This window comes from Zalophus californianus, chromosome 13 (genome assembly GCF_009762305.2).
Source record: "Zalophus californianus isolate mZalCal1 chromosome 13, mZalCal1.pri.v2, whole genome shotgun sequence".
NCBI lineage: Eukaryota > Metazoa > Chordata > Mammalia > Carnivora > Otariidae > Zalophus > Zalophus californianus.
The window spans coordinates 66,668,740-66,682,012 of NC_045607.1; the positions used below are offsets into that span (position 1 = coordinate 66,668,740).

General features: G+C 43.6%; 1 protein-coding gene across 7 annotated transcripts in view; it reads right to left on the bottom strand.

The window, feature by feature from the left end:
* Positions 1-13,273, bottom strand: part of AOPEP (aminopeptidase O (putative)) — a 347,525-nt gene that overhangs the window by 75,557 nt on the left and 258,695 nt on the right. For all 7 annotated transcript variants that reach the window (XR_004819509.1, XR_003523595.2, XM_027614771.2 and 4 more), the window contains 2 exons: positions 704-766; positions 219-293 (listed from right to left, as the gene is read on the bottom strand). Coding sequence is in view for 5 of the 7 variants with exons in the window: in XM_027614771.2 (XP_027470572.1) it covers positions 219-293; positions 704-766 (138 nt within the window). In the remaining 2 variants the exon portion in view is untranslated. The remainder of the gene's footprint in view (positions 1-218; positions 294-703; positions 767-13,273) is intronic.

The following is a 13,273-nucleotide window of genomic DNA, read 5'->3' on the forward strand; positions in this document are numbered from 1 at the left end:
ATCGCGAGCCATTCTCTTACTTCCTGAGAATATATTATGTCCATGATTATCAGAGATTATCAACCAATATTTCTGTACAACCATCCACATCATTTTACGACTTACTGTACATTTAATTAAAACTTAAAAACTACTACTCTATTGTTATGACCAAGTCCTCAGGGGCGTAGGGGGAGATTTCTCAAGAACTCCACCCAGTGCTCTTTCGGGGACCCTACCTTTTCAAACACTTCTTCAGCCTCCCTTCGTTTCCGTTTTCGGGGTCTCCGGTTCACTCGAATCCATTTCTCGACCTGAAGTTCAAAAACCACAGAGCGATTTAAACACGACGACGGGTCGTGAGGGCCATCCCTCTGCGTGAGAAAGAAACGACCGACGGCCTGGCGACGCAGCCTTCCAGGGCTTCACCTGGGGAAGCCCCAGGCACCTCCGGGCCCGCCGGGCGGCCTCAGCGCCGGGGACCCAAGAGACGCGCGGGTGTGCGGCGTGCTGAAGCCCTGACCTTCGCCCGGGCCGCTCCCTCCGGTCACCGGCCCGGTCGGCCACCCGCGCGCCAGTGCGCGCCGGAGCCCCCGAACGGGGCCATCTTACCCACCGCTGTCGCGCGTCGGCGCGCGGGGAGCCCGCAGCACCCGACCCACCGCCCGGAGGGAAGGAGGAGGGGGAGGGAGGGGAGCGCGGGGAGCGCGCCTCCCGCACTCACCTCGGCGCTCACTTGCCGCGCGAGCCCGCACTCAGCCCCGGCCTGGCGCTCCCTCTGCAGCGGCTGCGGGGGAAGGGGAAAGAGTCAAGTTTACCCCGGGAGCCGCCCCAGCCTCCCTCCCCGGCGCCCCACCAACTCGGCGCGCTGACCCACTACCTCGCCCGCGGAAGGTGAGGGTGGGAGCGAGGGCCCCGCCGCCCACGCCCAGCGCCCGCCGCCCTCCGCCGGCCCGCCGGAGAGCGGCGGGCGCGCGGGGCCCGCAACACCTAAGGCGCAGCGCGGGCGGCGGGGCGGCGGCGCGGGCGGAGGGCGGGCACTGAGGCGGGGGCGGGGCCAGCCTTAAAGGTATAGGCGGCCGCGCCGTCCTCCCTGCAGGTCGCCCCCGCCACAGCCCCCGCCGGCGCGCCGGCTATTTTATTGTTCTTTTTCCGAACGTTTTTCTTCGTCTCCCCGCGCCCCGCCCGCGTTCCCGCGCCCTCCCACGCGCGGACCGACCTGAGCGCACATGCCTTACCTTTCCAGCCCCCATCCCCTGCGGACCCGTCGGGACCCGCGAAAGGGTTTCTCGGCCGCGGTGCGAGCAGGAGCGCTGCCCGGCCGCAAGCGAAAGGGCTTAGCTCGAGAAGCTCCCCCACCCCTACCCCCGCGGCCAGCCGAACTCGCTCCTCGGGTCAGAAACCTAAGTGTCCAGATGGCCTTCGCGGAGCGGAAAGGAACTTTCCTAGTGGGCTTTTTTCCGGGAATGGATTAGACGCCATTAAGGAGATGTTTTTCAGTGGCCCCTCCGGACTCTGGGGCGGTGGCAGGTGACCTCCCGGGGGAGAAGCCCGGAGCGCGCAAAAGGCGAGCCTCGCGCACCGCCCGCGCCTCGACGGAGCCCGTGCGCTCTCAGTAAGCGCGGTCGGCGCCGCACGCGCCCTGCCCGCGGACTCCCACAGCGACTGGGGAGAATTTAAAAGGAGACATTCTGTCTTCATAATTAGGGGGATAGTTTCCACTTAGTTTGTAAAAGTCTGCGATGCTCCAGATTTTTCCGCCGACACCCAAAAGCCTTTCTTCCCATCCGTATCAGAAGTTGGCTGAACCAGAAAGGGGGTGAACGCTTGGGGAGAACAGTTGGGTCGCACTCGTATTTGTTGATCTTGACCATCCCTTTAACTTTATCGCATTTCTTTAAAGAAAATCTGTCTTGCCCTCTCTTTATTGCTACTCCATCCTTCTTTCAAGATCAAAAGCTTTAGATCAAAGCCAAGATCAAACTCACTACTTTAAATAGGAGCAACTTTGCCACGGAGTATTTTACACAAAGAGGAGCTTCTTAATGGAGACATCAGAGTGGAAAACTTTATTTTATCCCTTCATCCCATATTCATAACTGGACTACTTAAAATAACATTGATGATGCACTTATATGTCCTAAAATAAACAACAGGTCTGCTCAAATGGGGGATTAAGTGTTTGTGTTTCCATGAATACCAAAAAAATAAATAACTGTAACTCTAGTTAGATAGGCATATTTGCCATTTTTTTATCATTATTAGATAAGTACTATGAAATGCATGCTCGTTTGCTAAAGATTTTTCGAAGTGGTATCGAATCTCCTTATATATAACGTACAACTATAATATACAATTTCTCCGCTGTAAAACAAATGTATAAAAATAGTTAATGCCTTGCACATCTCCAGTGCACATACAGAGGCAGGTAAAGGTTACAAATGATGAAATGGATTATGTAATTGCAGAGCTGCTTACTTTCAAATGGAAATAAGACCTCAAACTATTTGAGCTTCCACGCTACTAATAACAGTTCCAGTATCAATAGAAATCTATCACTGGTAGACACTTCCCTTTACCCACTAGAATTTTTTTCCTTCGGAATTCACCACCCCTAAGAACTCTGATAAAAAAAACCTTTCAATACTGATGTACTAAAACAGCACCCCAAATAGACCTTCCTTAAGTATCCTTTTTGTTGACTGATCAACAGTTTTTTTAACATGTAGCCTTAAAAGAAACAAAAAATAAAATTAATTCCAACAATCCAGTAGTGGGAATAGAAAACTATTGAAAATTAAATCATATATAGACTTCTTTGAAAATCTGTTATTACAGATGGATAGTTAGTACTTGAAGGCTTGTTTTCCATTGTAATTCTCATCTGACTGTAGTCTCAAATACACACACACACACACACACACACACAGACGATTGTTCCTCACGCTAAAAATCCCATTAAGTCACTAGAAAGATCTTAGGAATTGAGACCTGGGAACCCTGTCTTGCTGCCAGTGACAGTCTCCTTTCTTCCTAGTCTGCAGCTCATGGAGAACCTAATGGTTTCTGGCATAAGCTGAGCAAAGGAAAGAATCCTACTGTCACTGCTCCTCTGAGTAGGTAATTAAAGCTATGGTCCACTCTAAGTTCCTCCTAACTCCTTTCCTTTGTACTCTTAAACCCTCATGCGCACTACCACAATCCATCCTACACCAAGAAGCCAGAATAATATTTTGAAAGGTAGTTCAAATGATACCACTTTGCTTTACCAAGAATGCACTTCTTTCTCTTCTCTGCCTGGCTGGCTCCTACTTATTCTCTAGCTTTGGCCTTAACTCTAGAAAGGTCTTTCCTTACTCCCCACTCCAAATTATGTCACCCCCACTATTCCTTCTAATAGCATCCTGTTTATTTCTTTTAAATTGCTTATCTTTTAGAGCTATTAAAAATTATTTTTAATTAAGAGACTATTTTTTAGAGCAGATAACAAAAAATTATGCAAAATACACAGAGTTCCCATATGCCAACATAACACAGTTTCCTCCTCTATTACTAATATCTTCCATTAGGGTGGTGTGTTTGTTACAATTCAGGAACCAGTATTTGATACATCATTATTAAATAAAGCTCATGGTTTATGTAGGGTTCACTATGTGTTGTACAGTTCTATTATAGCTTTTTTTAATTATTATTAATTTGTTGAATGTCTATCTTCCCAGCTGGACTTTAAACTCCAGGAAGAAAGAGATCCTGTCTCTTTTGTTCTTGATTTTTGTCCAGTCAGTTAAAATACTGCTGGCACATAGTAGATGCTAAATAAATACGTTAAGTAAGCAAATGGAAGATATGGGAACAAATGACTGAATGAACAGCATATGAAATTTCAAGGGGGAGAGTCTCAAGATAAAGATCTTTCTAATTAACTCCTGTTTGTTTCTCCACTAAAATGCCTTATTTTGTAAAAAGCACAAAATTGTGCTTTTTTTTTTTTTAAAGAAAGAGACCATGGGACATCAGTTACATTGCGGGGTGCTTTTAAAGTGACCTTTTAAAAAAATAAAAAGAGAAATGAGAAATAAAGATTCTTAATTCCCTCTTCTATTAATCATGAAAACTGTATTCCAAAAATAGGGCAGTGCTAGGAGCTGAATTTGATATAGAATGAAATAGTAACACATTTCAAAATTATTGAAAAAAATATTTTTTAAAGATTTTATTTATTTGAGAGAGAGATTGAAAGAGCACACAAGCAGGGGGAGCAGCAGAGGGAGAGAGAGGAGCAGGCTCCCCGCTGAGCAGGGAGCCCCATGCAGGGCTGGATCCTAGGAGCCAGGCTTATGACCTGAGCCGAAGGCAGACACTTAACCGACTGAGCCACCCAGGCGCCCCATTTTATTGGAAAAATATTAATTCTTTTTTACTGTGTTCAATATAACCTCAACACATTTCTCCTTTTGCCTATCTAAATCTCCCTTTCTTCATGGGCTGACCCCAATAAAGGTAGGGTATGGAAAAACTGGAGGAAGGGTACTTTTTTAAAAATTGGAATTCTGGGGATGCCTGGACGGCTCAGTCGGTTAAACGTCTGACTCTTGATTTAGGCTCAGGCCATGACCTCAGGGTCGTGAGATCCAACCTCTGCCCCCACTCTGCTGGGCTCTGTGCTGGGTGTGGAGCCTGCTTGAGATTCTCAAACTCTTCTTCTCCCACTGCCCCTCCCACCCTTCCCTGCACACACGCTCACTTTCTCTGTCCCGCTGTCTCTTTAAAAATAAATAAATAAATAAAATTGGAATTCTGTAGACAGGGATGGATACTCTAATAACTATCTTTAAGAAAGTGGTGAAAGCACTTTAAAGCTATCTTTTAAAAACAGATGTTTTCTATTTGAAGTATGTTTTAAAAAATGTTTCGTCTAGTAGAGATGCAAGTTTTGAAAGGAAGTTGTTTTAAGAAACTTTGTCAATGCAGTTTGTAATAGCTGAAGACAATTTCAGAGGCTAAGGAAAATGCCATTGCTTTAGAATAAAAGCGTTCCTTAATCTAGTGGCTGCAGATTACTTTTAGAGAGAAAACCTTTTTCTGTCCCTCCTCCTCCCCCTCCTCCCCCTTCTCCTCCGGAAATGACTCCTTTCATTGGAATACAGTAGTGATATCAATTTCATATTGTTAATATGGATGTGTGCTTCTGCTTCATGATGAGCTACAATCCAGAGGAATGAGAAGCAGCAGCAGGCCTTCCTAGTCACCTAGAAGGCCAAAAGGGCGGACAAGGGGAGCCCTTTAATTAGTCCAAACAGCCTCAGATGGCAAAGTACACTCACTTGGGCTCAGGAGAGGAAAAAGTATCCGCTATAAGAAGTCGAAAGATCTTTTAATACCAAACAATGTAGAGAGGTTTCAGAAGAGCTCTATAGCCAACATATATTGAGTGTAAATGAAAAAGTTACGCACCTACACAAAACTGGAAATAAAATCAAGATTAGTTTAAGTTGCAAATAATAACAAGGAAGTAATCTTGATTAGGGTCAAAGTTGTCAAATGTCTAGGTCTTTAAATTTTGCTCTACCCTTTTAGAACGTAACATTCCTTTAATGATATCTTTGATTTTAGAAAAATTACCATTTCTATTATTGCCCATTTTGTGTCTGTGTTAGAATGAATGCCTAATTCTTCTTTCTCAAGAGGATTTTGGCCCTGCTAAATGGACCTCTTAGTGGAATCCTTATAAAGCATGGTTTTCAAAAAAGGAAATCCTTCCCACATTTGTGCTGCAGTGAGCTGGCTAAGAGAACCTCTTCCTGTCAGTCATCATAACCCTGGACTCACTGTTCTTCAGAAACTTGTACAGAGCTTGCCTGAGGGAACATGCTCAGCTCTGCCATTTCTAGATCCCCTCTGTGAATCTGATAAAGCATTAGCTATCAGCTTTTGGCTCCCTAGAAAAAAATACACCTACAATCATGCACAGTCCCCTACTCCCTTCCCACACACACATCAACTGTCAGGAGGTTTACAGATTTTTCTGATTGCCCGAACCTCTACCCTAGATGCACTAAGATCCTCTTGGATTAGAGCAGACCACCATACAGCTGGCCCAGGACGACGTCTTACTGGTGCTCTGTGAAAGTCCTTTTATCGCATTATGTTCTGGTAAGAAGCCATCAACCTTTATTGAGGTGCATTATAAGAAACAGCCCCATAAAACCCATCCCTGTGTTTACCGTAAGGATACTTTCAGAGGATTGTTTATTACATTAAATAGTAATTTTCTGAGAGGACCCACAGGGAGCCTGGTATCAACATCAGGAATAGCTGGACTCAGGCACCTGGTTTGTTTTACCTCATGAACACTGCAAATTGATTCCTTTTCCCTCTTCTAGAAAATTCTGTGCCCCTACATTAAACCAAGCATAAGAACTTCAAGGGGTGCATATTGTATGATAATTTAATTCCTGGCCCCATCTTATTTTGCTACTATTATTTTCACATTTCTTTGCTTTTTATATTTTAATTTATTTTTATCATGCTCTATTTTGCTTTAGAAGCTGTCTTAACTCCATTTTGGGCAAAGAAGAGTATGAATAAATAAAATATTCTGAGTTTATTTTTTCTTTCTTTAACTTTCTTTTTCTTTTTTGGGGAGAGGAAGAGGTTCTGGTAAAATGTGACGGTTCTAATATTTCTCTCCATTTAAAAACACTTAGAAGTGAAGCACGGAAGGTAAGGACGTACTATTACACTCTACTTATAAAATTCAAGGATAAGAACTGTTAAAAAACAAAATAAAAGTAAATATACTATTATACAAACATGGTGCTGAACTACTATAAAAATGTTAACCAACCGAGTATTTTACCTCTTTTGATATCGAAACCAGAGGAAATAGGTTTTGACCTCGGGAAGAAGAATGTAAACTGGATATAGAGACAGGTTAGTCACTTAACAAGCATATTGAGAGCCTACTGCAAAACAGAGCACTAGACTTTGTGAACACAGAGCTGAATAGACACCATCCCTGTCTTCAGGACACTCATGTGACCAGGCAGTAACCTGGTGTAGTATAAGGAGCACACAGATAGCCTGTTGGGTTGGAATCCAGGGTCTGCCATATATTATTAGTTGTGTGACCTCTCTAAGCCTCCTTTCTTAGAGCCTTGTGAAGATCAAGGGACACATGTGATGTGCTTATAAGGGGAGGCAGTTGTTACTTACCAAATTCTAGAAGCAATGCAACATCACTAGAAGCTGGAGGGAAGTGACCTTAAGACACAAAGCACCCAACTGCTACATGTACCAGAGACCATGGAACCTCAGAACTGGAAGAAAGAACCAGAGCAGCCAATTCTGTAAGGACTGAATGGTTTGCCAAGTGCTTCCACATACAGACTGCACTGTTTGTTTCTCACATAGTCCCATTTTCAGGATGAAGAAACTGAGTCTCAGGGAATTTTCGTATCTCTTTTATATATATATATTATTTTTAAGTAATCTCTACACCCACCATGGGGCTCGAACCCAAGATCAAAAGTCACACGCTCTACTGACTCAGTCAGCCAGGTGCCCCAAATTTTTATATCTTTAGGATTTAATATTGGGTAGCCCTTAGATCTCCAGGCTGGAAATGTAGTACTCTTTCTACTCCAGCATGAGAGCTTAGGGAACATCTAGCATGACTGTCTCACTTTAAAATAGTTGCTTATGATGTGGATCAGATCAACCTCAGATCAAAACACAGCCCATAAAATATTATCCCATACCATAAAAGTCTATTGCAACAGCCATTTCAGAAAACAGACATTGTACACCCCCTTCAACATCTGTATGACTGCAATTCTTTACAGGAGCTTAACATTCACGGATATTCTGACCTTAAAGAGTTTCACAGGTGAAATACAAAGTTATGTAGGGGTGGCGTTAAATCAGAGGGACCCCTGACTGCTTATTAGAATCACCAGGAGGGTTTATAGATCCCAATGCCCAAGTGGCATGTCACATCACTGAAATTCACAACTTGAGAGTGGGACCCTGCATCAGTCCTTTTTAAAGCCTTCCCCAACCCCACATCTCCCCCAGTGATTCCACTGTGCTGCCAGTGTTGAGAACCACTGGTTTAGATCATTTTAATGATGACCTATCTCTAACAAGTTACTATTAAGAAATTCCAGATGTTTAGGAGACATCTAAATTTCAAGGTCAATGCCACAGAGGACAGCCATCTATTAAGTTCTATTTCATTAAGTCTCTGGGTAAACAGCAGACAATGCTGGGCAGGATGGGCTGCTGGCCTGACCCAGGGTAGCAATTCCTACTGCTTATACTTAAGGATAAACTTCTGGGCAAGATTAGTTAAGTACACACACAAACACACACACACACACACACGAATTAAAAAGAAGTGGATCATCTCAACACTAACCAGAAGGTAGGCAAGAATGAATGGATATTTGACTTTTTAGAGTTTTTTTCCAGGTTCATGGGTAATACAATTCTGGATCCGGAATGAAAAGAGCATAGATTCTTGTCTTTCGGGGAACCCGGAACCCCACATATATATGAGGTGCTATTTCCCACTCATCCCCTGTACACAGTGTTCTAATCATGTCAATGGCTGCCATCTATTCCCTGGAAACAAATATTTTGCATTTGGAAGACTGCTGGCTACAATTAGGGGACAGTGTGTACCAATGGAAAAGACCTTTTGTTATATGCAAAAGCTACTATTCCACACAGGTTGATGTTCCTTAGTGTTGGGCACCATGCTCTAACCAAATGGGCTTCCTTATTTAGAAAAACACACTACAAGGATGCTATAGGAAAACTACTCTGGCAAAATGCCTTACAAAAGACATTAGTTACTAATTATTTAAAAGCGCAAACATATATGTTAACATTTCAGTAGCTTGAAAAGCAAACACTCATGTCTAGGTCCCTTTAGTTATTCCCTAAGGTGGATGGATATGCTATCTGTAAGTATATGCACAAGGAGTGCCTTGTGCTTCATGGTGCCTTCAAGGGAAGCTATGCATTGGGAGTCTGGGGCCCCAGCATGTCTCTTTTTCTTTTTCCAGCATGTCTATTTTTAAAAACATTGGCACTCAGACTGGCTTGCCTGTCATCTGGCCTTCCAAGAGAACCCAATGAAGTCACAATTTGCAAACAAGTACAATGGGCCTAAATCATCCCACCTCTACTCAGAAGTAAAATCCATCACAATTTCGGGGGGGGGGGGCAGAGGAGGGCTGTCCCAAATATAAATACTATATGGGAAAGAGCTATTTTCCAGAATGTTTGTTCACCAAACGTTTAGATCCACATAAGAGGTATTCCAGGACAACAACGAGAAGGGCCAGAATTAATTGGTTGCTAATCTCTTTACTTTTTGTAGGATGTTTCCTCCAGCAGTGGATTAAATCAATGTTTAATGCTACACAGTCCCAGCTGTGTCCATATTAGGAAAGCCCAAGCTCACATCTCTTTCTCGGTGAAAAAAGGATCCGTCCTCCCTCCTTTTGCTCTGCTTCCACCCCCTGCGTGTGTAGGTGGGAGAGTAGGAGCTGGGGAATGTGAACTTGATCCAGCATTGATCAGCCAAGCAGCAAACTCTCATTGTTCTTTAGATACCAAACATAACTTCTCTCTACTAGGGATAAACCCAGCCATTCTGCATACAACACGGCTTTTGTGCTCAGTAGTATGAGAGATGAAAAAGAACCACCAAGAAGAACATTAAAGCTTTATTAGACTCATCATAAACACCTAATATATAAACTTTGAGAATCTACCCAGTGAATTTATATTCTTATTAATATTAGGTATGTTAGACTCTCTTAAACCTACCAATCTTCTGGTCATTTCTGTTTTATGATTATGGATTTCAATTTATAGCATAAATACTGCCGTCTACTTTAGCTTTACTTTCTATTTGAGCCTTTCTTATCTCACTGCCTTGCTCTCTGAGGTTCAAGGGCATTGGAAATCATGCTAATGCACAACTAAATACGCTGCTGTTGTTGTTTTTAAGTGCTGTCCTATGAATGTGGTTTAACCATCTCTGTACAAAGCCGTATGTAATGAGAAATACACAGTTAAGAACCTAGACCTAGGCACCCTCCGTCCTTACCAGCTAGAAGCTGTGTAACCTTGGGCATGTCACACAACATTTCTGGGCCTATAAAAAGGAGATGATGCTATCTGTTTCGCAGAGCGGTGCTGAAGATGAAATGAGACAGCACATAAACCAAGAGGCACAAAGTAGACCAGTAGATGCTAATTCCCTGCCTCTTTGCCCCCAGAAACAAAAGCCTGTCTGGTATTTTGAACCTAAGTAAACTTCCAAAGGTCTCAAATAACTGAGTTGTGACATCATAATAAAAAGCCTCACCTGACCACCACACCGCCGTGTCGCCTCTGATAGAGCCCATAGTGACAGTGGCATGGCTGAGCTACTATAGGCAAATGCCTGTCTCTTTCCAAAGGACTGGTGGCCATAAGGAAAAAGTTCTCTTTCTCATATGCCTTATGATAAAGGAGATCATTCTGTTTCCAGTCCCATCGCACTCAAAACAATAAGCCCGCTGTTCTAAGAATATCAGAAATGAAATTTGGTATTTCTACATTGTTCTCTGAAGGTACCAACATGACAGGTGCTAGATACAAAAACATCTGAAATCCTAATAGTAGCTACATGCATTTAACAACAATGTAATAATTAAGAAGAGAGAAAGATTAAATTCACAAATACAATTCTATACAGAGCCACCCGATCTACATGTTCTTAGATTTACCCATTTACAGTTTAATTCACTAGAAGCATTTATGCAAAACCCAGGCAGACACCCCTCAGTTACAAAATCAATGACAGTGACAAAGAAACATAATTTGAGGAGAGACTCAGTGAGAGCTCCGGAGAAGCCAACCTTGTAATAAGTATAATCAAGAAGAGTCTCAAAGAGAATGTATCTTTGGTTGGCCACATGGAATATGAAAAGTGACAGCACACACAACTGAGGGAAAAGGAAGAGAATATAGAGAAGGGAAGATGGAGCCCCTGGAGGGAAGGCCAGAGGAGCCGCCGGACATGGAAGGAGACCTCTCTCCATGGAAATAGGCCATGGGGGTGAAGGCATTCTCTCCAGCCCATCCCTAGTATTACTTGTTGCCCCGGAGTTTCAGCCCCCAAGTCTGATGCATTGACTCTGGCCTCCCTTCCATGCATTTTCATGCCAATAAAATTGCTGAAATAAAGAAGTGAATTGTGGAGCTGTGGGGCATAAATAATGTCATATTGGAAGGTCAGGGCTAATAACAACCAGGATGCCCTTAATGCTCTTTAAGAAAAACCATCTGATCTATACAGCCCTCGATGTGGTTTGAAATTCCCTTAGCCTACAAAAGAAAATATTTTTAGCATGTAGCACACTTTGTAACAGACATATAAATGCACTGAAAATATAATTTTAGGAAAGCATCTGGGTTTGATCATTTCTTGTTATACCTCCATGCCAAATAGGTTCTACTTTCTCAATATAAGGAACATGGCAACATTCGGCCACAAGCTCTACAGCGATCACTGTAGCAAGTTCTCATAAACATTTCACTACTGGCTCTGCTTGGTTTTATTTTTTAAAGTGGCAAATAATCTACAGATTTAAATATAAAAGCAGCATAAAAAATATGAATTTTTTTGGCCCCAATGTCTTCCCCTCCTAGAACTCACTGGATCATCTGGACAAGAATTTGGCCCCAATGTCTTCCCCTCCTAGAACTCACTGGATCATCTGGACAAGAATTTGGCCCCAATGTCTTCCCCTCCTAGAACTCACTGGGTCATCTGGACAAGAGACATAAATGAGTATTTACTTTTATGTCCCAAAATGTAGCCTAGAAATAATAGTTGCCACTGTCAGAGGTAAAACTAGCCTGCAGCTTTTATTGATCTGCAGGCATTTCAAGACATTGGCAACCTGAGCAAAAAATTTTTTTCACCTCCTGCTAGTCAAACAGGTTACTATCTGTGAATAATTGATTTGCAATAGAAGCAAATGCCTATTCTTCAATGATCAACCAGCCTAAATGCTCTTGCAGATTGATTATTACCTGTGATTTCTCCCAAGAATCTTTCGTATAGCAATTTTCCAGCTGAAGAGAAAAGAAATGCACAGACAAGGTTTCTTGATAGCTACCTTTGTAAAACACCACTCAGGAGGAAACATATGAAAATTCTCCCAATACCAGGGCACCTGGGTGGCTCAGTCATTAAGCGTCTGCCTTAGGTTCAGGTCATGATCCCAGGGTCCTGGAATGGAGCCCTGCGTCGGGCTCCCTGCTCGGCCGGAAACCTGCTTCTCCCTCTCCCATTCCCCCTGCTTGTGTTCCCTCTCTCTTTCTGTGTCTCTCTCTGTCGAATAAATAAATAAAATCTTTAAAAGAAAAAAAAAGAAAAAAGAAAATTCTCCCAGTACCACTCCAAATTAAGGGCAAGTTTCCAGTCTGCGGGCAATTCAACAGATTCCCAGGTTGGAGAGGGAGACACTTGGAGGAAAAGTCAATCCAGACTTCTCTCCTCTCAGAGCGACCAGGCTCATCTCGAAGGAGCTCACACTTCAGCCAGCTACTGGCATAGCATACAGTAACATGAGGCAAAAAAGCAGCTCTGGCCTTCACCCAGGCCAGCCCTCTTCATTCCCCAAAGAATCAGTGAGGCTTCAGAGAAGGCAAGTGGCTCACCCAAGGCCACACAGCTTAGTGGCACAGGGCTGCTTCCAAAGCCGCATTTGATGTATCAGTTGCTTCCTTCGTCCAATATAGGATTAAGTTCGCAGAACAGAAGTTCATTACAGCATCCTCTGTGAAAACAGCAAATTGGATACAACACAACTGACTCTCCTTTCCCACCCAGCCTCTACTCCCGCTCTTTGACCTCAAAATAATGCGGCTGTGCATTTTATGCATCAAATTGTCTGGACCGTACTTAGATATGGTGGTGGCAGTTATAAGTAGACAGGATCAGAAGCAGAAACACTGAGCTTGCAAAGGCCCAAGCTGGAGGACTGGCCTGGAAGGAGAGGGTCTTCTGTTGAATGAGCTGAACACACCCACTACCAACCACCATCACAGACAACTGCCATACAAAGAAATGCGTGTGCCATGCACGCTACCCTTCTTAAAAACACATACGGATTTGGGCAGTTTGACAATCACTGACGGTTATCCTGACCCGTGTGATTACACTTGCTGCTGGACCACCTCTGGGCTGTGCCCTCAAAGCTCTCCTGCTCCGGGTCAGGGGAGA